The sequence below is a fragment of the Mytilus edulis genome, chromosome 3 (assembly GCF_963676685.1).
Source record: "Mytilus edulis chromosome 3, xbMytEdul2.2, whole genome shotgun sequence".
In the NCBI taxonomy this organism is placed as follows: Eukaryota; Metazoa; Mollusca; class Bivalvia; order Mytilida; family Mytilidae; genus Mytilus; species Mytilus edulis.
In genome coordinates this window covers 62519426-62546853 of record NC_092346.1, presented here as the reverse complement: position 1 = coordinate 62546853, position 27428 = coordinate 62519426, and the positions used below count along the sequence as shown (strand labels likewise).

The 27428-nt window shown below is 29.8% G+C and overlaps 1 protein-coding gene across 44 annotated transcripts in view; it reads left to right on the top strand.

Annotated features, from left to right (window-relative positions):
- The window catches only part of LOC139517071 (TOG array regulator of axonemal microtubules protein 1-like), a 61830-nt gene extending 34644 nt beyond the window's left edge, over window positions 1-27186 (top strand). For 6 of the 44 annotated variants that reach the window (XM_071307703.1, XM_071307713.1, XM_071307700.1 and 3 more), the window contains 20 exons: window positions 785-832; window positions 2159-2355; window positions 3592-3630; window positions 4788-4993; window positions 5320-5597; window positions 7404-7511; window positions 11544-11728; window positions 12472-12667; window positions 13977-14085; window positions 14919-15044; window positions 15577-15682; window positions 15921-16007; window positions 16446-16594; window positions 17624-17782; window positions 18896-19022; window positions 19397-19497; window positions 20576-20759; window positions 20956-21172; window positions 22182-22268; window positions 22865-27186. In XM_071307703.1, coding sequence (XP_071163804.1) covers window positions 785-832; window positions 2159-2355; window positions 3592-3630; window positions 4788-4993; window positions 5320-5597; window positions 7404-7511; window positions 11544-11728; window positions 12472-12667; window positions 13977-14085; window positions 14919-15044; window positions 15577-15682; window positions 15921-16007; window positions 16446-16594; window positions 17624-17782; window positions 18896-19022; window positions 19397-19497; window positions 20576-20759; window positions 20956-21172; window positions 22182-22268; window positions 22865-23121 — 2966 coding nt within the window. In that variant the 3' untranslated portion in view covers window positions 23122-27186. The remainder of the gene's footprint in view (window positions 1-784; window positions 833-2158; window positions 2356-3591; window positions 3631-4787; window positions 4994-5319; window positions 5598-7403; window positions 7512-11543; window positions 11729-12471; window positions 12668-13976; window positions 14086-14918; window positions 15045-15576; window positions 15683-15920; window positions 16008-16445; window positions 16595-17623; window positions 17783-18895; window positions 19023-19396; window positions 19498-20575; window positions 20760-20955; window positions 21173-22181; window positions 22269-22864) is intronic. The other 38 variants (XM_071307719.1, XM_071307723.1, XM_071307736.1 and 35 more) reach the window with 11 other exon arrangements.
- Window positions 27187-27428: the final 242 nt, after the last annotated feature.

Below are 27428 nucleotides of genomic sequence, written 5' to 3'. Positions count from 1 at the left end.
GTAAGGAAAATTCAGTTGTTGGATATAAGCCTTGAGAAATACAAACTTTATCGCACTTCACACTTAACAACAAACACCACAATTTCATTTTGAAACCAGCTTTATGTATATTTTTTGCCAAAGCTGAGTAGATTTGTTTTGCATTGCTTCTATATAATATTTTGTTAAATGTATGCTTTATTAGTGATTCTTAAAGAAGCTCTGATTTATGTGTTGTCACTTGTTGGACTTATTTTCAAAGTAGACTTGATCAGCGATCGTCACTTTTTTTTTAACTTAGTTTGAAGAAGATCTGTGTCTTCCCTTATTTATCTCCCTCATTTTTTTTCCGAGTAGATCTTATCTGCATTATTATTCCTCCTTAATTTATTCATTTTTAATCAGTTTATATGTACCCCATTATTTCTCTTAGTAGATGTTATTTGAATAATTTTACCAACTAAAAATTTTAATTCTATTATGTGGATTCAAGAATATTCGTGGGTACCTATTTCAGTGGATTTTGTTGGTAAAGATTAACCACAAATTTAGATGCTCAACAAAGAACCAATTATGTATAGGATTGAATGCAAACTTTAGCAAAACCATCCAATTGTATAAACCAGAAAAAAATTATTTTTCTTCAATTCATGAAAATTGGTACCCTCGTAAATCACTGAATCCACAATACTTAGTTTAACTTCATGAGTACAGGTTAGTTTTAATAGATCTACATGTATATAATTTTGTGTAGTTACTAATTGTGTGACTTAGAATATTAACTGTGCACTAACTATTATTGTAGTTGACGTTCTCCCACCTAACACGCACAATGAAGAGGCTTATTGGAGAGGTAAGACCTCCATTATACTTGGAAGGTAGTCTTATGTATAAAGGCAAAAAGGGAAAACATCATTTCAGGACTGTTATTTTTGTGCCCCAACCTTTATATATTCAACATAATTGGGTTATAAGATAAATATTCTTCAGAACAAAAAATAAAAGGGAATTTTGGTTTAATTCTAGAAAAGGTCAACTAAATTATTATGATAGTATGTAGATTAAAGAATTTATCTAAACTTGTGTTAATTTTGAGAAGAAGGTTTTATGTGCACAATTATTAGCTTAGTAAACATAATATAGGAAGATGTTTACACAGTGTATGAATGCATAGGATTTGATACCTAAAATTGAGACTCACAGTATGCAAACAGGGGGTGGCTTTCATGTTTTCAGAGCATAAAAATGCATTTAAGACACACAATAGATGATTTGTGGATTATGTTTGTAATCATCTGGTTAACAAAAGTTTCAAAAACTTTCTCATAGTATAAGTAAACATTTGTACAAGTAGACACCTCAAATGGGTGGTAACTATGGAATTATGTTGATGTTAATTGTATTGACCTGTCAGCATAGGTCATATATGCAGACATTGTGTACAATTACGCATATCCTTCAAATATAGGTCTACTTCAATTTTGCCAGGTTAAAGCATGAACCTATGTTGTAAATCTGAGTTTTTATTGGCCCTAAATATATTAAAATGTAGTTTCATTGGTTTTTTTAGTTTATTGAAAATTCTGTGAGTTTTTTTGGTCTTTTACAACCTCTAGGTTAATAGAAATGTCACAAATTTAGAACAGTGCTATCTAGTAGACTGTTAATTTATGTTTCAGTTTTGATAAATTTATAGTAAACAAAGTTATTTTTTAAAGATCTATATGATCATAAATCAATTCTAACAAAGGAAACAAAATTTGCAAATTGCATTGATGAATTCCATATGAAATAATAAATTTGTGAAATCTTATTATAAAAATCATTGAAAATTGCATAAATGTCATAAATCATTAGTCACAGATGATATTTAAGACATTTAAAAAAAAAAATGGAAATCAATATTCCATATGATTTGTAAGTCTTCAAAATCTTTGAAGTTTTGCTGAATGTACAGTTTTCAAACAAAATATTTATTTGATTTCCAAATATTATTGTGTTTGACTTGAATGTGCATGAAATCAAAAAGCAACCAATAATCAAAGACTTATGTAATTAGATGTTATATGCCATTGCCGACCATTTATTATGGATTGTATCTGATATGCATACATAAATTGCTATGAATAATCAGTATACAACTTTTAAATACTCAAAAAATACATTTTACTTTCGTCAGGTAAAGATGATGAATCTCCCATACCAACAAAAGCAGCCTTGGCAAGATCTGCTACGAAAAGAAGTACTCCAAAGAAAGTTCCTCCTATACCCGCACAATCTACGGAGAGATTGATAAGCCATCAACGTGATGACGATGGTGACAGTGCCTATGCCACATCCCTAGAGAGTACACTTGCAGAGGAATCACACTTGGAGGTAATCAAACTATCATATTGTTAGTTTTTCGCTAGCCTTTCGAGTGTATGTTTAGATGTTTCTTTGGCAGCAGTTTTTTTCTTCTCTCTTTAAGATTCAGAGGTTAAACTGTATGCCTAATCAACTTATTTATTAAGCAGACAGAACTATTCAAGACCTTTATTTAGCATTTTAAAAAAGTAATAAGTAATACTTAATTTTTAGTCAACATACTGGGCAAAATATGGCAAAAACTGGGCATAGAATCTAAAAGAGAAAAGATATACTAGAAAATAGTATAGTTAGCCAGCAGATAAACCTAAGTCTCTATTTGATACTAAAATACATAGTATAGGTTACTAGAAGTAAGAAGTAGGTAACCAATAGACATTACTTCTCAACTGGTACAATTAGGATCCTTCTAATACAAGATATGGCCAGGTATTTTCTACACTATTATTGACTGGCTTACCAACAATACATTTGGCTCAGAAAATCTACTAAAAACAAGTCAAATTCTAGAAACTTAAATAAAACATGTATAGTGTCAATGAGAATATGACAATTCTGATTGACCTTTTGCTGAAGAAATATTTGTGACAAAAAGAAAAATGTTTAAAATAATGATTGAAAATTTGCTACTGGTTTTGTCTTTCTTAGTCATCTTTAGATTTTTTAAGCATGCAGATATATTTATCAGTCTACTGTTGTTCATTCATGTACTGTTTATCTTTATATTCTATTATCTTTTGTGCATGATATTGTATAAAATTTTCTATTTAGTTAGCTAGCTTGATGTTAATTAAGTCAGTTTGAGGCAGTAGGACTAAAAAAAACTTCATATAATTTCCTAGATTTAATCACTTTGTTAGGAAAAGAATTAAGACACTATTTATTATTTAGACTACTGTATAGTATAATAGGCAACCCATGGGGCTTCCTTCAAAAATAAAATGTATATTTCAATGTTCTGGTGTCAAAATGTATATTTCTAAATTCTGGTGTCCTTAAAACGCTTTATTATTTAATATACTGACCAGAGGCTTTTATTTTTCAATATTAATTTTAAATTCTTCTGGACTTAATTTTGTAGTTGTCAAGTTGTAAATAAAAACAATTAACATCAGGCTAGCTAAAATTTCCTTATACATGTATCACTTTACAAATTCATATCCTTGCTGTTTCTATGGAAAGCTTCAAGGTATGTGTAGTTGCACCCTTGATAACTTTTTCCAAACGTGTTTTTTTATTTGACAGATGATGAAATATTTGAAGAGTATCCACGGAGGCCCTAAGGTTGGTTTGCATATAATCCCGTCCACATGGTTTTACTAAGAATTTGAACAAAATGTATAGTGTAAAACAAACCTACACATAATATAGATGAAGATTTCTTTTTATTATTTCAATTTGATGTACATCAAAAACATATCAAATTATTGAAATATAAGAAAGATCCTTTAGTATATTGTTTCATGTTAAAACAGTTTGCTTTTTAATTGCTTCGCCTTTTAGCTGTAGATGAAGGTTTTACATATTTTATGTATCATTTCTTGTAGAAAATATCCTGAAAGTTAAAATTGACATTCTAAGACAGCATAGACAAAAAAAGTATATTTGTTTATTTTGCAAGAATGTTCATAAATTTATGGATTTAGTTTGGTTTTTTCATTATTTTTTTATCTGTTAATATTTTTTTAATTTCAAAATGTTTTATCATAGAGGATCATAGAAAATTATTGATTTCCTGCAAAGAATTCAAATAGTATGAAAAAAAACTTCATAGAATACAGAGGGTTCAATACTTTTACACAATAAATACATGAGATTAATGAATTTGATGTGAACATGATTGTCAGAATGTAGGTTCAGGATAATAAACTCTGAATGAACTCCTTTACAACAGAGCAGGGAGAGCTGTAATATCACAACAGTAATTATAACAGTTCGTTGCCATATATATCATTTAATGACATATTGGTGTGAATATCAGAAATTTATCAGTGTGCTTGTAGAAATGAAACAAACATAAGAATAACAAGTTTGTTATTGTCATCACTTTTACTTTAAATAATAATAATTGCTATTAATGTGCAACTATAAGCATATTGGGCCTTCATTTTTGAAGCATAATACATTATTTTGTATATATTGATGTCATTTCTACGATTAGGTGTATAAAGTATATTTCATTAGCTTCACCAACATCAGGGTAGAAAAAAAAATGCATGATAAATTTAATAAGAATAGATACAGGGAGGTGAAACAAGAGGGTATTTGGATCCTCTCACGTATAAGAAATTTTCTTTTATTATGGATTGCTTTATACATTGCAGTGAAGGAAAAGTATACATAAGTACAGTCGTTTAAATGAATATATAATGATAAACATTATTGAATTAAAGCTTAATACTTATCCCTGGATTCAAAATGTATAAATGATCTTTTTTAAGATGATGCATTCCTTGAAGAGTATCAGGAGCAGTGCCAGTAAAAAGAAAGAAAAGATCAGCAGCAGACATGGGAGTCAGCGAAGCATATCCTCAAGGTCAAGGTCACCATCACCTGACACACACGAAAGTGGAATATGGAGCACAGCATCTTCAAATAGAGATTCTGAGTCTGATGCTAATTCATTATCAAGTCGTGGCAGGAAAGGGTAGGTAGTACTGGCAATGTTGATGAAAACTGTTCATACATTATTTGATGAAGTTGAAGTCCAATCAACTTGATATTAAGTGGACATGTTCCCTTCGATACAATTTTTTTTCAAACTTTAATGCCAAATTAGAGTTTTGGTCCCAATTTTAAGGTCCACTGAACATATAAAATGAAGTTGCCAGTGGGTCATCTGTGTACTATGGACACATATTAGTTAGACATAATTTTCGCATAAACTATTCCAAGTTTAATGTCAACCAAGAAAAACAAACTGGAAGTATTACAATAGTAAAGTTCTCATTGAAGTTTTATTTTATCTTTCAGGAAGAAAACAGAATCACCATTTGAATCAAAACCAAAATTAGCAAGAACTAACTCACTTGACCGTAAACCACATGACCTTACAGTGGATACTAATAAAAATGAAATAGGAAAATCATCTGTGATACGTATAGATTATAATCCATCAAGTGGCGTGACTTTCCGTGAAAACAGGACGTCTGACGTCCAGGTTGTTGGGAAAGGTTATAATGATGAGCCAAATGAAACAAAACCAATAATAATGGGAGCAAATGGTCGGAGGAGGCGTGTTCAACCTAAAGGTACTTTTGACGTCAATTGTTTGTTATATTTTTCACAATTTTTCGTTACGATTTGACCTAAATTGCATAAAGCACTTTAATTTAAACATTTTTTGTGTAAAAAAGAAGATCACATTCTTAGTATTTATAAGTTCAATTTATAAATATTCTTACAAAACTTCTGAATACTAAATATAAGATTTGAAATAAGAGTTAAATGAGCTTAAAGTAACTTTACATTGTTATCTCTGCTTGTGTCAGAAGGGGCTTATAAAAATGGAAGTAGCAATTTTTCAAAATGGTTGTCTTAAAAGTACAGCAAAAAATCTTTTAATTAGTAATATAAATTAGAATGGAAATAACAGATTATTTTTAATCATGCTTTTTTTCTGATTTTTTTTATTAATTACATCTGTCAGTCTAGAGGAAAGCTATATATTGATAAATATCTTATTAACTTCATTAATATTATTATAAAAAAGGAATCCAGATGTTTCATTTGAGATAATTAATGAACTGATCTTCTTTTTTGTACATTACTTAATCATAATCAATAATTACTGTGTGTCACGGCAGAAATGATAGCAGCTTTGGAGAAAAATCAGTATTAATTCGATACTTTAACAAGCTGAAGAGATTTTCATAATGGAGCTCTATGCCTCAATAACTTTTTGTAACAGTCAGTAGATTTTTTGAATTTTATTTAAGATTTTTTCTTGTAGAATTTTTCATAATTTTTTAGACTATCATGTGACTTATACATGTGTTTTAATTATTTTGTTTTACAGAAAGTTTGTCATTGGAGAACAAAAACGTTTGATAGTTAAAATCTGAAAAGTGTGCCTTTCTGATAAATATATAGATATTGTCAAGTAAAATCTTGGTCTAAAGTGATTTCTCACTCAAAAAAAACAAAAACAGTTTAATTACTTCAAACAAAGGATTTTTTTCAAATCAAATCAATGTTTTCCCGTTTTACAATTTTTCAGTCACCGAATTGTTATGAAAGATGAATTTTCTTATCACAACTTTGATATTTTTCATGTTTTATAACACTTGATTTATCGATTTATTTTTTAAGCACTATGTTAAAAGTTCATAATTAATCAGTAGAACTAGTTTTAATTTGTTCTTATTTAAGTGAAGATTTTTATTTGCTTAATGTATATTATTACCAGATTAATCTTTTGATGCAAATAAATTTCTTTTTAAATCAATTTTAATTTCAAAGTTTTGAATGGTTTCAGTATTTAGTATATTTACGAGTTTTGATTCATTATCTTTAAAATAAAATACTTATGTAAATGATATTAAGTTACAACAAACATTTACTGTTACAATTTGTTATTAGGCATATGATTTTTAACCACTTACATTGTTTTTATGGTATTTCAAAAGGACCTCAAAACTTGGTGGGAAAAGTAACATTCAGTGAAAGTGACTCAGTCTTCACAATTGTATATTAAGGGCTTTTTAAGGCTGATTTATACCAAGCCCTGGTGATGTATTGATTTTTTACAGAAAATACATGGATGCTAAAATAAGACAGCTAATTATGACATCCCCACCCCAATTGATCATATTTAAACTAATATTTTATTCATTTGCTGTAGATAGATAAGATAGCACATTCCTATTATTTTCACATCATTGTATAAGTTGTGGTATTTAGATGCTTTGTGCACAAATATTTTGTTCAATATTCCTCCCTGCGTCCCTTCACATTGAAATTCACTGCATGTTACTATTCACCTTTGAGACCTTTTGATTGGTTTAAATGACTGACCAATCAGCACTTACCCTTTGCATTTGTTGTTGTGTTTGCAGGCCCGCTTTTGTCACCATTAGGCGTGGCCTCTGTAAACAGTCACGGTGCTTTGGATTGGGATGACGATAAAATCCCCACATCAGATGGTATTGGTGTTATTGGCAAGGGTAGGTTGACAATCTGGAGTCATTGTTCAGACAGTTTTGCTTTATAGTAGATTAGCCATATTTCCTGCATAGTCCAAAACATCTTTGTAGTTTTCTTACCTCTTTTACATTCAAATCTAAAGGATCTTTTTTATATGCATATAGCTCACTTGTCTATTTTGTGCTATTACCATCGTTTGGTGTCTGCTGTTAATTAATATGAATCATATTTTCTCCTGAAACCACTAAGCCTGTGGTAATCAAACCACAATCATTAAAAGTTGTTTTTTTCAAGTTTACATTTATTCCACAACCAGCCAGTATACCCTTAACCCTTTCAACGCTATACACAGCATATGCCGCGATGACGTACACCGTTCGCCACTGCTATTCGCGGCATATGCCGCGATGAAAAAGGATTTTTCATTAGACTCTTAAACCATTCGGTTTTCATTCGGGTTCTCTCTAATTTTCATCGTTTGAATCTAGGATATGCAAGGTCTCATTTGCGCTTGAAATCCCGACAATTTTTATAGTAAAATCATGCAGTAGAAGGAAAATAGAAGGAAAATAAAAACAAATTTTTTGACAAATGCAAATGGCGGAAATCGGAAACGAAGCTGTAAATATGGAAAAATTTCAGCATTTCCTTGGCGAAACTAACAACGAGGATTAGTTAAAAGGTTTCTTGTTATCTCAATGTATTTATTACATTAAGTTCGTGTGGGAAATATGATTTGATCGATCATTACGAGATGTAGAAAAAGGGGGGGGAAACGGAGGTGGACTGAATTTTTTTAGGACGGAGCTATTTATTTGTGCCACTATTACATAAAACGTTATGTATGGTACAATACGCTACGGAATCAGGCAACTGGTGTCTTCTTTACAATATGGCAGATAAAACAACAAAATAAATGAAGACTAAAAGTAGTTTTTATTCAAAATTTAACACAAATGTAATAAATTACACCTTTTACCTGTTAATTACCTGAAAACGCAGGTAACCTGATAAAAATTTCAGTAAAATAATTGCCTAACATTACAGTTCATGCTCTCCTGAGCATTTTTCATGCATTCACTTTCTCTGTATCTCATATAATAAAAAAGATACAGCAGTCTGAAAAGGAAAATACTGTTCTAATGAATGAACTAAAAAAAATGCAGCAGCAGCAGCCATTTTTCTATTTTTTTGTGTAGCGTTGAAAGGGTTAATGTAGATGTAAACTTTACAAACCTTTCAAGTTAGAATTTTGAGCTATGATATTATATCCTGATTTGGCATTTAATAATTAATGTTTAAACAAATTAATGATTTGCCAAAAGATAGATAACATGAAAATAAATTGTTGGGAAGTTGTCATTTTGTATCTTCTCAAATATAAATACATGAACAAAATTGGAAAATTGTTAAAAGTCTTAACGCAGCGATAAAAAACAATATCTACAGGGGACTCCTTCCTAGAAGACTTAAATGTCAGTTTTTTGTTAGCAACTTTCGTTATATATAACACAGCTTCTATATAAAGGAATGTTTGATATTTGGTTTGGAACTATATAATGTTGAGGGGGGATAGGACCTTTATAGGGATACCGGGATCGGGTGTTTTAAAGCTGGGAACTCGGGAACCGTGAATTCTTTTTTGGAATTTCGGATGTCAGGATTTAAATTTGGGATTTCGGGATTAGGACCCCTCCTACTCCCCCTCAATGTTGAATGTACCTTTTAGGGGTTTTTATCAAAAGTATTTTAGTGTACTGCATTTAATTTTGTTTCTATCTCAGTCTTGTTTCTTTATTCAAAGTTTTGGCCACATGGGAAATTGCTTAAAATGCTTTTCCTTTAAATCATTCCAAGGATATTTCAATGTGGGCAATTCATACTCTTTAGCTTATTTATATTCTCTTTTATTTATGGTTTCTCTACCTGTGAAATACAACAGATGGAATTTAAATTACTCAGGAATGACAAAATCCATGCATGTGTATTTTAACATTGAGTGCATTTATTTCTGTAAACTTTTACCTCAAATTTGAGCATGTAATTACTGGAAACCTCTTGATCTGTTAAATAGATAGAGGAGAACATTTAATTTTATTTTATTCAATCAGCAAACTTTGAAGTGAAACGTTTTATTTTTCACAGTAGTTGTAGACATTATATAGTGTACTTTAGCATAGAAATAATTATTTGCTGTTTATAATTGTGCATATATGTGGTTAAGAAGTGTTTGAAGCTTTACAATGCAACTATACCTATCTGTTCATGGAAGAAATATACTCTCCTGAAATAATACCTATCGATACTAACAAAAACATATTTTTGAATTCAAATCTGAAGACTTGAGAAGAAGAATGTTACTCTTGGTTCATGTATTTTCTTAGATGCCACTAATCATGCTTTAAAGGAAAGTAGAAGTTTTGATAATTTTATAAATTGCTCATATTTGAGCAACTTTCATAAACTGCATGGAAACTAGTATTCTAATACTATTTAAGATGCATAGTGATTGCAGTTTGAACAAAGTTTGAAAGCTTTGTTCATCAATAACACGTCCATCCATAACAAGCAAATACAATACCATCTATTAACTAAATTTGTTGTCAGTCTACTAGATCACAGTGTGAAATAGAAAGATGGTTATAAAAGAATGTTGAGCAGGGATGAAATGTTTATAACTTTATGTACACACAATATCGTATATTTCATAGTTCAAACAATTGTCATCGTCAACTACTACAGAACTGTGTTATGAAACTAATATGAACTGTAAAAGTACATTGAGTGACTACATTACCTTGAGTTGATATCAGCAGAAAATACATTTCATGTAATGTTTACTGAATCATGTGCATTTTATGTAATGAATGAAATGTGTTTATATAAAATCAATATAGACTCTTATTAAAAGTAAAATCCTGTTAGTTGTCAATAGGAAACAATGTTTTTGTTTTTATTTGAAAATTCTCTCGTTTCATTTTTACATTATTGGTTTGACAATGGCAATTTGATAACAGCATGAACACAAAATTGCTTTTATTTGTGGTCAGGGGGAGTGCGTGTACCTGTACTTAATTGTCTGCAGTCATTACATAAATTTGCATTATTATGTAAGAAATTTTATTTATTGAGTTACAATTTATACCATGCTATTCTGAACTGTTGGTAACATTATTATCTTTTTGCTGTGTGACCCATTGCTTTGATATGGCACCATATAAACTATTTATACGATTTTTCAAAGAAAATTTATTGCGATGGGAACACCCTTTTATCACATCATTAAGACTTAAAAGGAAATGCAGTTCTTCCATCACACCAAATTTAATAGGTAAAATTTCACGCTAATTGGAATTTAATGGAGGTTCAAATACCTCTTTGAGAAAAAAGACATTAACAAGTCAGTCAGGCATGAACATATTGTGATATCATCAATAAAAAGCATCTAAAACATCTTTTGTCAATACGAAAACGACATTTAAAATTATTTAAATGTGAAGAAACTGTTCATTATTGCAAAGAAATCAACAAGATATGATATTCATAATTCATTTAAATCAAGGAAAATGGTGTTAATATGTGGAATTCATGTAATTTAATGTAAATATCCACCATGAAGGAAAGATGTTTTCAAGGTAAATATCAATTTATAAAAGTTGCTGATGTAAACTTTTTTGATAATTTTCTTCTTGATAACAAATAAATTTCATACCGGTGTGCTTTCTAATGGTATTTTTTTGTGTGGTTAAAAATTAAAAAAACAGCATTTGAGATAAATTTGCTGGTAAACCACAATGGGATATCAACCCAACATTAAAAAGGTACATCTAAAGGTTCAACATATCATTGATAGCAGTAGACATGGATGTCAAGCTCCAAATTTCATGGAATCTAATCTACGTAATTTGACTCAGCATTTTCCTTTATGGTGCCATTTCAAGAATTTTTATTATAAGAACATTTTTGGCATACTTACCATTTTTCAAGGAATAGACATGTACAATACTCTGTATGATATAACCTTATTATTTTTATTTCTTTCATCTTTTTAGGAATGTTTGATTCTAGTAATGGATTTGAGCATTCATCAACTGGAAATAACCAGTCTAAGGACAGTGATAAAAAACCACAGCGATCTGACCGAAAAGACTTCACCAGTGGTGTTGTGGGTGTCAGTGTCAACAATAGGACAGGCTCTAACGATGAACTCTTCAATGATTACGCTGAAGAAGAAGATGTAAGACATTTGATAAAAAAAAAAATAGATATCAAACTCCAAGCATACCAACCAAACACTAAGGGAATAAGTGTATATACTGCAAACCTAAAAAAAATAGATATCAAACTCCAAGTATACCAACCAAACACTAAAAAAGAATTAGTGTAAACTTAAAGCATACCAACCAAACACTAAGAGAATTAGTGTATATACTGCAAACCTAAAAAAAAATGTTTTCACGCTTTTAATCTATGCAAGTAGGATGATAACAAGAGTATAAATTGTCAAGAATATGTATCTTCTCTAATACTACTGTCATAAGAATAGATTGTTTCAAAGTCAGCTTGAAAGTGTTTAACACACTTCCTGGATTGGATTGATAAATTTTGATTCCAGAGCTATTCTGGGTTACTCACCTGATACAATTTTCTTAGTATATTTACTCTTGATATATTGCATTGCTACATATCTTTTAGTTTTAAAGCTCAAGATGTTCCTTGCAAAATAATGTGGTTCAAAATTTACATCTCTAATTTACATCTCTTAATAAAAAAATGAATTATGTTATATAACTCCAGTGAGCTATGACTAAATATAAAAAAGTATATACTTAACATCATGTAAAACCTGTTATTTAAGTAACAAAAGTTATTTCTAAAAAAGATTTGCTGGTCAATTCATAAATTGATCTTATAATTCTATAGGTTATACAATTCGTTTTTTATTTTCATTAAATTTTACATAAACTCTTATTTTATTAGTTAAATAAATCCATGAGCAAAGCTGTGAAAGAAAGATTGGAAAGAGAAAAGAAAAAGAAAGAAGAAGAAGCAGAACTTCAGAGAATTGAAAGAGAAAAGAAAAAACAAGAACATGAAGAAAAATTGCGGAAAGAACGAGAGAGGCAGCAAGAGAAACTACGTCGGTTAAATACAAACGAGAGCATAGGTATTGAGTGTAAGTCTTTAGCTGCACAGCATAATATACCTCTCACTCAGTACTCAATACTAATCATTTTCTTTACTTTAATACACACAAAACTTTTTATTATTTTATAGCTTTCACAATAAACATAAGTACTTACTTTTGGTTGGATTCCCCCCAACACCACTAGGTGTATGGATTATTTTCATTGATTAATAAATAAGACATTTTAAAGTTTATATGGGTATTTCCTTAAGAATTTGATGGCAGTTATTTAAAGAGTAATTGATAAAATGTTAAATAAAAAAAAAAGATGTTAAAATTTTAAGTTATCTTGGGATTTGATACAATACATAAACTCATGACATTAGATTCATAATGGAAACCCAGTTTAAAGAGTTTAGTTAAGACATGTGAAATTATTAATAAAGAAAATTAAACAAAAATATTCAATTAGATTCACAAATAAAATGAAATAAAAATTCCTTCTTATACTTCATTCCATATTTTAAAAATTCTTCAGAAAACCTAGGTATAATCAAGGGGACTAAAGTCATAATATTTCAAAATACTGTAATTGACTTAAATAGGCCAAAATTGTTAGTTAAAGCTTTTTCATCCTTCATACAATTATTACCTCTTCAATAGAATAATTATGTCTAGACATTAATTTTTTAGTACACCTTTTGTATCTAGGCTACTGAAACAATATTGATGGTTTATAAATTTGCCATGAGATTTATCTGATAGCTTTGTTTCTGTGTCTCGCATCAACTGTTACAAGTTAATTATTATCGTAGATAGTGAAAGATTTATAAGGTGTTGATTAAATTAAAGCAGCTAATGTCATCTAACCAAATTATAAAGAATGCAAGACAGAAGCTTTTCAAATTTGATTTGATACATTTAAATCAGTAAAGGATTTATCTTGGACTTGGTACTCTGACAATCTGAATGGGAGCAACAGCTGGTAATTAAAAATTGAATTTTCTTCACAATCCTATAAATTTAATCATTCATGGTGATTGTGCATAGTTGGATTTAATCTGTATTGAAGGTTGTTTATGTCTAATTATAAACTGTAATAAAACAGTTGGTAGCTATATTTTATTTGTTTACATCCTGTTTTTAACAGCATTTTTAACTGAATTCCTTGAAAACGTGAAAAATAGAAATAAAATATTTATTGAATTTGAGGACATGGTATTTTCATTGTGTTGATAGATTTGACTGTATTCTTGAGTTATTTATCAAGAGTGCAAGTCTTAATGACTTACAGTATTAGAAAAGGTTAGTAAATTATTTATATTTATTCATACTTTATTTGATTTTTATCTTGCAGCAATATCGATACCAAACCAACCGCCAGGACCACCTACCCAACCAGGACCTCCTACACCCAAAACCAGAGCTTCTCCTTCATTGTCCCCAAGGAAATCTATAAAGAAATCGTAAGCTTTACATTTAGATAATTTAATTTTGGATGTAACACATCTTCTGATTGGCTGAAAGTTCTTAGTCTATGATCTCATAGACTAAATTTTTATTCATGTGACAGTCATGTCATTAACGTTTTTTCATGTTTTGCTCTGTAAGATCATGATCAGATTAAGCTTACAACTTTTCCATGGAAAATGTTTGAACCAAGTATCACAGTCATGTCTTGCCAAAGACATTGGACTCTCTATTTTAGTCAAACTTACAAAATTCTGTTGTAGAAATGAGACACAGGGTTCCCACATCGATGTCTTGAACATTAAGATAAGTCTAGGGTTAATGTTTATCCCACATCAAACACTTTGTTTTATTTATTATTAGACATAACATCTAAATTAAAAGTTTGGCCTTTTCACTTTAACACTGACAGCAGCAATTGCAGTTGACACACAGGATCCATGGAAACCTTATTAATTTTTATAACAGCCTTAGGGTTAAGATCCTTTTCAATCTCTTAATTATTCGAAATTGGTCAAGAACACAAGTCACAAAGTACTAAGGTGCTTATTCAAACTTCAGTGTTCATGATAGGTATGTGAATTGTTTATTGAATATAAGACAATTCAGATCAAATTATAGTTGGTCAATGTGTCCTTATTGAGAGTAAAACTTAAACACATTTCAAAAAACAATTTTGCATATGAGGCATGAAAAGTAATATGGTACTAGAATATGAATGAAAATGGATCCTATACTTATTTGTGGTTTTGTGGATATTTATAATTTGGTGGATTCAAAAATGGAAGTTCAATTTATAAATGATAACATTGTGAAATTTTTCTTTTAGTTCTAGTCAAACATCAGATACTTCCAAATCAATGTTAGAATCTGATAACCCAGATGATTGGCAGCCTTATCGTGATCCAGACCATGCATTACGTGATGCCATGAACAGTCTTTCAAGTGAAGAATGGTAAGTCGTCTTTCTATCTTTCGAACAAAATACAATAGTCTTCAGAGAGAGCTAATAATCTTATTTTTATTTGACCATAATATTTTAGTTGTGTAATGGTATGATATTATCATCTGAAAACATTTGGTTTAAAGACAATATCTTGAATATAAGTTTATAAATATCTTATGAAACTATTACAGAAGGTACCATACCACAAAAGGAAGGTTGGGATTGATTTGGGGGTTTATTGTCCTAACAGTTTAGGGAATAGAGGCAAACAAAGCATTTTTGTTATTTCAAAACAATATTTTTTTTATAACTGCATGGATATCTATGAAATTGTACCACAAGGTTACACACCTCAAAAAGAAGGTCAGGATTGTTTTTTTGTCAGGATTTGTAGAAAACTGACAGCTAAACTATAAATGAACACGACCATATGAAGCTGTTTCAGCAAAACTTAGACTATTTATGTATCAAAATGTTGTAGAAGTATGAGAATAGTGTCTAATTTTTTTTTAATAAAAATGAAACTGTTGTTATCTTTTAGGGAAGTTAAATGTAGTGGTTTAAACAGTATTCGACGCCTTGCATTGTTTCACGCAGATACAGTCACCCCCCAATTACATAGTATATTGGTAGCAACATTAAAAGAGGTATGTAACTATTACAGTATGTATTTAATGTTAAATTGAAATGATAATCTTCATTGGATTGCATTATTTTGAACCAAAAAGATCAATTGATTAGCATTGACTTTTAAAAAACAAATTGTTTATCGGAAATAAATTTTGAAGAAATAATATGTTCCAAAGCTTTGATAGAAGAGAAATTATCTTACTTTTGAAAGCCATCTGTGTTCATGTATGTTATCCTTATCATTTTATGTTTTAGGTGAAGAATTTGCGGTCACAAGTATCTAGATTAGCCATTGTCAGTATAGGAGACATGTTTACACATCTCACCAAGAAAATGGATGCAGTGAGTATTATGTTGATATACTTTTATTAATGGTATTGCAGTAGCACTAATAGTGTTTTAATTGACTTCAAGAATTACAAAGATGTTACATTTGATTCACAACAGTTGCTGTTCTGTATATTCTTTCTGAACATATACTACTGTGGATTCATTTATTTTCGTGGATATCAATTTTCGTGGATTGCTGAAAACTTGCATTTTCGTGGATATTTGATTTCGTGGTTTTCCCAATCTCTGTACACAAAGCCTTTTGAAATATGTTATTCATTGAAAATTTTGTGGTTCACCTTTACCCATGAAACCAGCGAAAATAGGAATCCAACGAATAATAATGTATCCACAGTATGTATCCAACTTATAGAATTGATTGAAAATATTGTATAAAACTGAAGTTAGTTTTTTATAAGTGATAATGAGGTAGAACTCTCTCTCTTTCAGGATATTGATATAACTGCAAAAGCATTACTTGGAAAGAGTGGTGAAAGTAATGGGTTCATTCGTGAGGATGTTGAAAAAGTCCTTCAGGCTATGGTTAACTATATCACTCCACAACGCTCTCTTCTAGCCCTTATCTCAGGTGGTGCTACGTAAGTATCAAAAATAGAAAAACATTCAAATAAGGAATTACCGTAATAAAGTTACATCAGACGCGATTAGTTTTTGTTTGCTAGAATAACTTATAGAATTAAAAATAACAAATAAACCAAAAAATTAAACACAACCACTTAGTAAAAGACGAAGTTTGATATTTGTTAAAAACTGAGTGAAAAAGAAACATCAATTACAAAAAAAGTTAAACTACAAGTTTTAATCATTGTTTCTAAATGACTTGACGAAAAGAGAAAAATCATCTCAGGCACACAGAATCTACCTCATCTTAAAATCAAATATTTCCTTGTACTTGTCAGGTGGCAATCGGCTACAATATGTTAGATTCTATAGTCGCCGTCAGCTGAAATTCGTAGCGGTTATCGGTAAAAATAATCTAAACTATCAATCGCGTTCACTCGAGATATAGTTTTTCACATTCCATTCATAAATCGCAAAAAGAAAAACCACTGCTGACCTACCTTTTAAGTGATCACACTGTAATAATCCTGACCTTCAAATTTTCCAGAATATTTTCCATTGTAATTCCGCCATCTTCGTTTCTATGAGGATCATTTGTTTACATATGACATTCGTCACTGTACGCAGTTTCCTGAAATGTTCCTTTCATTGATGTGATAAGGTTTCCCGCGCTTTATGCAAATTTTATGAAATTGAACTCCACGGAAACACTTCCGGTAAAAACAATGGCTGATTCCACCATTCAAAATCGTCTATGAAAAGTGAAGGTCAGGATTATTACAGTGCGATCACTTAAAAGGTAGGTCAGTAGTGGTTTTTCTTTTTGCGATTTATGAATGGAATGTGAAAAACTATATCTCGAGTGAACGCGATTGATAGTTTAGATTATTTTTACCGATAACCGCTACGAATTTCAGCTGACGGCGACTATAATGAATTCAATAATGTTAAGCAAAAAATTATTTTTTTACAAGTTTGCAGACTAGCTGTTTGTTATTTTTTAGCATTTATCTTAGATTTTAAAGATTTCTTTTCTTTAATTTCAGTCATAAAAATCCCGCTGTGCGGCAAACAACTTCTAATTATGTTGTTGGAGTTGTTGAGAAAATGGGCCCTGGGAAAGTATTAAGTGGTGTCAAAGATATCACAGATCGTATTCTACCAACCGCAGCCCATTTCTGTCTGGACAGCTCACCAAAAACTAGGTAAATATCATAGAAACTTTTGTTTAATACTTTAATTTGCAATGTGTTATATATTTAAAATACTTGTCTCACATTTTTACTTTGGGGATTCCTATGGGAATCAATGGGATAAGTTGTGAACTCAGTGGAATCCAGTACAAAGCAAGATTGATATTCTTATCTCATTTCCATGCATTTTTATGCCCCACCTACGATAGTAGAGGGGCATTATGTTTTCTGGTCTGTGCGTCCGTTCGTCCGTCCGTCTGTTCGTTCGTTCGTTCGTTCGTCTGTTCGTTCGTTCGTCTGTCCCGCTTCAGGTTAAAGTTTTTGGTCAAGGTAGTTTTTGATGAAGTTGAAGTCCAATCAACTTGAAACTTAGTACACATGTTCCTTATGATATGATCTTTCTAATTTTAAAGCCAAATTAAACTTTTGACCCCAATTTCACGGTCCACTGAACATAGAAAATGAAAGTGCATGTTTCAGGTTAAAGTTTTTCAGGTTAAAGTTTTTGGTCAAGGTAGTTTTTGATGAAGTTGAAGTCCAATCAACTTGAAACTTAGTACACATGTTCCTTATGATATGATCTTTCTAATTTTAAAGCCAAATTAAACTTTTGACCCCAATTTCAGGGTCCACTGAACATAGAAAATGAAAGTGCATGTTTCAGGTTAAAGTTTTTGGTCAAGGTAGTTTTTGATGAAGTTGAAGTCCAATCAACTTGATACTTAGTACACATGTTCCCTATGATATTATCTTTCTAATTTTAATGCCTAATTATATTTTTTATCCAATTTCATGGTCCATTGAACATGGAAAATGATAGTGTGAGTGGGGCATCCGTGTACTTTGGACACATTCTTGTTTTCCTCAATGTTTAATAATGAGTTAAGTAATTTTTGAGTGACATTCTTGTTTTTTATAAAAAAATTTAAATGAATTATAAAAAAAAAACCACCTTCAGTTGCATGTTGGTTGTAATAGAAAAAAACCAAAAAAAAACAGGAAATATTCTTTCTGTAACACTGTATTTTCTTTCCTATCTATTAAACTATAATACTGTATTATTATGTATTTAGAGTTTATGTATTAATTTAAGTTTTTTACTAATTGAGTCCTACTTTGTTTCAGGTTTAATGGAAGAAGAATTTTAGCTACTTTGATGTCTCATCCAGACTTTAATAAAATGTTAGAAAAACACTTGCCAGCAAATACTCTTAGAAATATCAAAGAAGTTGTAGATAACATCAAAAATAAGGTAGGTGTCCATTAGTTTTTATGCAATTTGGAAAAGGAGTGTTTTATTAAAAAAAAATCATACTTATAGATTATTGCATGGACCAACAAGAGCAATTTATGTATGTCCCAGCTAGACTGCTTTCTAAACTGGTTTGAGATTTAAAAATTCTTATATGAGTATAAAGGAATTAGTGGTTTTAAACCTTAACAATCACAGCCAGCATAACAGTTAATTTCTGTCACTTTTGATATTTACAAAACTTTTTAACTTGTTGAGTATTCAGATTGACTTTTTTGTTTGTAAAAGATATATGCCAAGTTTAAATGACACACTTCGACGACATAACTAGGAAAATTGTAATCAACTTTTAAGTATTATTGTTTTTCGTACAGGGTCTAGGAGATATACCAAGTGAAGCCTCTTCAGCCAGAGGTCTGCGGTCAGGTCCCAGTAGTAGAGCTGGCTCTACTTTACGAGGAGGATCTGCAAGCAGGTTTGTACCAGCTGATATAGAGAATGTTTAAACAGATTCAAGTTTTTACTCAACAGTTTAGCAAGAATTATTAATATTTAGGCAAATCAAATTAATATTTGTTTTTCAAATCAGTATCTACATAGTTATACATATTATTATACATATTATTTGATGTATTATACTTATTTTATTGTTTTTATCAACCTGATGAGCTTACTTTTGTCAGAAAAAGTTTTGATATGTTTCTTGAACACTCCATGAGTTCCAAATAAGCAAATATTACACACCCAAAATACAACATGTGCAATTAATCCAAAATGGAAAACCATTTGTAAATTACTAATTAATTTGGTGTGAGTGTGCAGTCTGCAATTAGAAATTGAGAGTACAGGACATATCAGAATTTGTTAGGCATTTAAATAAAAATGTCTGGCAGTTCATTCAAATTCCATGTCCCATACTAAATTTTCTTTTTTCTGTTTAGATTTTAAAATAAGAAAATGTGAAATTTCAAATTAAAATGTGCTAAGGAATAAGATTAGAATTAAAAATGTTGGAATATCATATCGGTATCAATCCTAAACCTATTCCTCTTATCTATCATAACTTATTTCTGCTGATAAACATATTATTATACCCCTTTTAAAATACCCCTGGTTTCTCTGGAACTGCATTACAATGATTTCTGAAATTTTGTTTCAGGGTTTGTATAATACAGCTATACCATGTGATGTGTTTTCAGATTTATTACTCAACAACTTCCTGTTTCTGGAACACTTACATCATTTTACTCATGACATCCAAGTTGAAAATTTTCCTCACATTTTATCTGGAACTATTCTACAAGGATTTCTGAAATTTGGTTTTAGGGTTTATATCAGTCAGCTATACCATTTGATACGTTTTCAGATTCATCACTCAGCAACATGTTTTCTGTCAAGTATCTAGTCGGAGTATCATAGTATCACTTGTTGATTTGGCTTCAGCTAACAAAAGTGTGCCTAGATACGTTTACAAGTCTGTATTCTCTCTTTTAGTCTTCTTGTATAAACTAACATTATAAAAGATTGCTTATGGTTTATTTTTTATTTTTCAGTGAAAATGTTAATAATCCATCTCCAAAGAAGTATGTAAGAACAGATGAAAATACACAAGATGAAATTAAAAAAATAACTAATATGATTTCATCTAATGACTGGAAAGAAAGGCACCATGGTATTGGAGAACTTCTTGCATTTTGTGAGACCCATGCACAGGTTGTTGCTGTAAATGCTACAAAGGTAAAAACAAATATTTGTAGACTGCAAATAATATGTGTGTATGTTTCGTTTAATAATTTTAGTTTTAAAAAGACAATTTTTTGATTTTCATATAAATTCAATTTTATTTTGTTAATCTTAAAGATGTGCACAAAAACAGTAGTTCAAGTATAATATAAAGAATATTTTGTATAAGATGCCTTTTACTTTTTTCCAGATTTTTGACAAATTTTTACCTCGACTACAAGACCCTAACAGTAAAGTGAACTTGTATGCTCTACAAGTCTTTCAGCAGATAATACCATTAATGTCCGACTCTTTAGCTATTGTTTTAAATATGGCAGTGGGGAATGTGGCTCCCAACTTGTCATCAAAGAATAAGGAGATCTATAATACTGCAATGGACATTATCAGTGCCCTTATGCAGCATATTGGTGAGTGTTAATTAATGGAATTTTGTGAAATACATTTAATAGGTTTTCGGCATTTGTTATATTAGATAAAACTAATTCAATTGACATAACCAGATTTTTATATGTGACTGTTCTGACTTGTCAGATTTTATGAAATTTAATGGTGGACAGATGCACCTTGGTAGCTGCTGCTTCTTTGGCCTTTCAGTAACATTAGTTGGAATGTGAGGCTATCTAAAACAATTTCTTTTTGATTTTGTTATGTTAAGGAGAAACTGGACCATTTTTCAATTTGCAGAATGAAATATTGAATCCATGTACTATAATAAAACATTGCTATATTTGCTTTAAGTAGTATGAAATTCAAAACAGTGTAGCTGTGGCCATTGATTGACCCATCAAAATCATCCATTGACTGGGACAATTTACGTGAACGTTTGTCTGTAACAACCACTGTTCATGACGTACCTACGATAGACATTTAAACTGTGGGGTCAACAAAGGTTTCTTAACGCCTTTAATTATAAAATAATTCGAAAAATTAATCAGGAATAACCTTTGTGTTTTGATTTATATAATTGATATTAATCAAAATATCGTGTTATTTCTGATTAATTTTTCGAATTACTTTATTTAGGTGTTGAGAACCTTTGGTGACCCCATAGTTTAAGTGTCTTTAAAAAGTACATAGTGAGCATTGGTCGTTACATACAAACGTTCACCTAAATTGTCCCAGTCAATGAATGATTTTAATGTGTCAATCAATGGCCACAGCTACACTGTTTTGAATTTCATACTATTTCAATTTCCTGGGTTTTACAGACAAGGACTCGGACATGCAGATAAATTGTAAAGAGGGCAAGCTGGTTAAATGACTTGCTTTTTTCATCATCATTTTTCTGGCAAAAAACTTTTTGGGGTATAAAATGTACATCTCCCCTTTAGCAAACTTTGCATTTCTACATTATAAATATTTTGTTTTGTCAGTGTTTGTGTTCAAATGTCTGAGCAAGTCTAACTTTTATTATAGATGGTGGATTATTGTTACAACCTTTAGCTAACCAAGCACAGTCAGCAAGTGCAAGAAGTAAACCTGATTTAGTAGTCAAAGTTGCAGGTAAGATTTTTATAAAGCTTTCACAACTTAAGTCTAAAAGGTTTTAAAAAAAATGAGGGAAAACAATAATGATATGCAATATAAGTTGAAAGAAAAACTAAAATCAAAGAAATTCATTTACTAAGTAATGATTTTAGATGCAAACTGAGAATAATTTGTGAACTATTGAATTTTATAAATTATGAAACAATGGTCATCATTCTACCTTCATAATTATTATTATACCCCTGCTTTAAAAAAGTGGGGGTTTACTGTTTTGTTATACCCCTGCTTTAAAAAAGTGGGGGTTTACTGTTTTATTATACCTCTGCTTTAAAAAGAAATGAAGGGTATACTGTATTACCTCTCTGTCTGTCTATCCATCCCATGAATATTTTTCTGAAATTTTGTTTCAGGGTTTATATAAGTCAGCTATACTGTGTGATGCGTTCTCAGGTTCATCACCAACAATTCCTGTTAACCAAACACTTGCATATTTTTACACTATTAAAATTATCCACTTGCGACAGGGGTTTATCATCAGTGAGCAGTAGATCCCAGTTTCACTTGTTTGAATTAGTTTAAGACAATATAGATGTTATTCTTTATTTTTGTAGAATTGGTCAGATCTGTGTATTCTAGGAAACAAAAACAAGTGGTGCTACATGTGTTGCCACTATTGTGGCATTTACTTGGAGCCACCAACAGTAGTGGGGCTGTACAAGGGGGAAGTTCTAGTATTCGGACAGCCACACATGCATTAGTTCATTCTTTATATTCTGAAATGGGATCAGCACTTATGGATAAGGCTACAGCAGATGCTAGTGTCACACCCAGACACTTAGACTTGTTGAATGAATTGTTGGAGAGATGAAATTGATCTGTGATAACTTTGTTTGACCTCTTATAAAGGTCATTTGTTGTTAATGGCAGCAAAGCCATATTTATGTTGTATGCACTGGGTAGAAACGGGTCAATTTAGTCCCTTCATTTTTGGGTACTCAGAATTGTTAGCGATTTAAAATGAAGTAGATTCAAGATATCAGGTAAAGAAAATCTATATAAAAAATCAAAAAGCTTTTGACACTCTCCCCTGTGAAAAGAAAGAGTGATAATAAAAAAATCTGTATGCTTCAATTTTTGATATTTTGTGCATCATATAAAAAAATATGCTTTTTGTTGCCCTATAACTAAATTAGATAATTTACATTTATTTGTGGTCATTCTTTTTATTAAAATTCATGTAACATCAAATTATTGCTTAGAAAATAAATTCTTTTTTCCCTAACATTTGTTAATTTGAAATCTACAGTTTGTTAGATCAGATGTTAGACTGAAATTGACTGGATTTTACTGAGTGCACATTATTTATTTATTAGAATGAATATGACAGATTTGAGGATAGGCTTGCTGTGAAAAAGAATACATAGAGTGAATGTGTTTCGTATACTTGTCAAGTGCTATAAAACTATGTGATAATTATGGTATAATTGTTAGTCCAGCATTGCTGGTGTTATGTACAGTGTTAGAATATATCTGTTCATTTGAACATTGTACACATACTTAAATTAAGTTTCAACTTACAACCTTACTCCATTAATAATTTAATAATGCAAAATATATGTTGGAATTTTTATTTTAGGTTTTACAATGTCCACCGATGATAAAAGTATTAGTATTATTAGGGCATTTGTAGACATTTTACTTTCTGTGATAGGAACATCCTGTATGTTTACAATGTACTAATTTATACACATATTTATTACTTTTCTAATAATAAAATGTATTTAGTATTTTCATGAAACTTTATACAAATTTTGATTATGACTTAAGAGAATATATACAATTATAAGAAAAGTAGATATAATATTTGCAGTATATAAGAAAAATATAATTGACGGCTTCAAAACATGTTCATAGTGATTATCATTGTATACTCATCATCATTATTAGAACTATTGAAGGATATTTATATGTATTTCCTAAAAAGAAGAACATGCACTTTGTGTATATTGGAAATGCTGTTTTTTTCATGTTTGCATTTATATTTTTTTTCTTCAGTTTTCATCAACATAAACATAAAAAAACAAATGAATGCAGTATTTAACTTCAGCTAATTAATGGTTTTAAATTTCTTGATTTTTTTATCACTCGATTTTTATCTATCATATCTTAATTTTTTGTATCAGAGGATATAGTTAATGTATATAATAAAAACCAAACTAATTATATATTTATATTCAGCTTCCATCATTAACTATATACTATATATTTGGCCAAGACTTAGTGAGAGATTATCTCACTGCAAGTAAAGTAGCATACAACATCTTATTTGTAGTATCTTTCTGCTAGTCTCAGATTTGGAACATTTTTTTTTGAAAATATTTAATCTGATTTCAAAGATTGATACTTTTAGCTCTATCAGTTAGTTACAAAAGAACTTTTGATATGTGTTTAAAAATTTCAATTTTTGCATTTGAAAAGTAGAGGTAATACCATTTTGAACTTTTCAATTATTGTTATTTTGAAATTTAAAATGGAGTTTGCTGTCAAAACTTATTTATTTTCAAAAAGATTCATTGTTTTTTTTTAGATCGCCCCTTATCCACTGTTAAACTAAAGGACCAATAACCTCTAAGGTGTTTCATGATATAGATAACACAAAGATGTTTGTAGTATAAACTAGTTTCAGGTTTAGATAATACATATTAGTTTCAGGATATTTACATTAAATATAATCCAGATTAGTGAAGTAGGACTTTCTAAGTCAAGTATAAAGGAGGTGAAACATTTACATAAAGATGCCATTGTATTTTAGCATAATTTTCATCAGATTTTTGTTAACCAAAAGGCTGTAATTTAATTCAAGTGCTTTTTTATATGAGTTGTAGCAAGTTTTTGCAAGCTCATGTATTGTTTAATTTACATTACATTTTAGTTTGTAAGTTTTAAGTATTTAATGATCATTTTGCTAAAACAGATGTTTTGATTCACATAAATTATTTATTATTACAGATTTTTTCATCTATTCCGTCCATATTTTACTTGTTATTGTTTTTTTATGTACAGTATTTTTTAGTACAAGTCTTGTTAGGTTATTAAGAATGTAAATAGATAAGTGTGACATTGTAAATAATATTTGTATTTATCATTGGTAAGTGGAAAAATCTTCTATTCAGTCTTGTTAGCATCTTAAATCCTATAGAAACTTCTCACTTGATAATCTCAATTTGTATTTCTGTTATGAAATGTAGGGTTCTATCCATTGATTTTTATTGTTTTTCAATTAATATGTGACTTTTAAAATGTCACTTGAATTGATTGTGCATTTAAGTTGGAAAATTTTCATGGATACCCCCAAAAAAATCCTCAATTTACCAAGAGTAATGATAATTTCCACAGCTGCATCATATTATTTAGTTTGTTTTTATATTTAATAAATAGAATTTAAAAACATAATATGGGCATAGAGTTACTGGAGGCACATAATTAAACCAGCACTGATCAATCTTCAGTCAAATTATATATGGCTCAACAAGTGAAAGATGATTAACATCAAAAACCAACTTCAATTAAAAGAAAAGTCAAGAATTTTTTTAGTTGTAAGTTGTTGTTTTTATATAGAATTAAAGAGAATTTGCAAAATAAGTTGCCCGTATTGTGTTAAACTGATTTGATAATTCCTAGCAGGCACCCAAAGCAAATCTTGACAACAGAACTGTACCTATCAATATTTACGATGACTTATTACTGAGTAACATGTTATTGTAATTTTATGTTGTTCTTAACCAGATATACTGGTATCGTAAACCTTATTATGATAGTACTGTTTTATCTATTTTTGTAAGTCATTTGAGAATTTTCACTTTGTTGTTACTCCTGATAGTTTTCCATAGAGACGGGTCATAAAAATCTTAATAGTATACAGAGTGCCTTCAGTGAAGAAATTGAATTTTTACTAAAAATGTTACTATAATTATATGATAATAAAGAGACACCTTATGAATTGAGTCCGTCCATATATTTCAGGTTTGAGTTGTAAGACTTTTTCGTTAAGTTGTAAAATTAAGACCTTTTATAAAAAAGAAAATGGTTGTGCTAGGTTGATCCTTAAATGAAGAGAAAAATTATGACCAAAATAAACATGTTATGCTATATGAGTTGATAATCTTTCAACAAAAGAGAAAATAATGAACCATAAAAAATGAATTTGATGTATTTGTCACGCAGACCTTATTAGTTTTTCTTCAACCTTTTATCACTAAGTTGTAATACATCACGGTTCTATTTTAGTTTCAACTTTGATATTTTTAAGACAACAAAATTTAAATATGTTTTTATCTTTTTTATTTAAAATATGGATTGATATTCCATGTTTTCAGTTAAAAACTATAAAGAAAAAAACTACAGCATGCTATGGATAATATTTCCACAAACATTTGCTGTAACATAAGTGAAGTTTCGTTAATTCCTGTTGCTTGCAAATATTTGTGAAATTATTTTATAGGTTTATAGTAAAAAGATCTTTCCACTTGTTACAAATAAAAAAATATGAAAGGGCAGATAACAAGAATCCTAGATTAACAATTACCAACAATTTTCATTGAGTACATGACATCATGTCCCTCATATAGAGTAAAGGAAAATTGTTTCTGTTTATCTTGAAATTATATCTTTCTTTTTTTTTATCTTTCTCTTTTTATTTTGTTTGGGTCCATGTTTTCTTTGATCAAGGAATGATGTCTGGTTTTTGTTTGGATCTTTTTCTGAACGGTTTTATTTTCTAGATTTGTAGACTTTTGTTTAATACTAGAATCACATACTGTAAGGAGTTAACACTGTGTAGATGTATTATTTGTGCTTGCTCAAACCAGTTATTCCATCCCATAGTCATTTTGGGCTGTCTTTGCAATGATTATAATAAATATGTCTAGAAAAATATGATTTGTTGTTATTTTTACTGATAACTGTTTTAAGTGAATAAATGTTAATTATGCATGTTAACTTTACTACATGTTTTAACATTTATTTATTGAGGATTTCAGTTTACAAATATAGAAAGTAAATTTCATACTGACCATAAACTTTGGAGTTATTAATAAATTGTAGGCAGTAAATGATTGAAATACTGTAAATTCAGAAATTATTGCGTGCATTTTTTATTGCGATTTTGTCATTTTA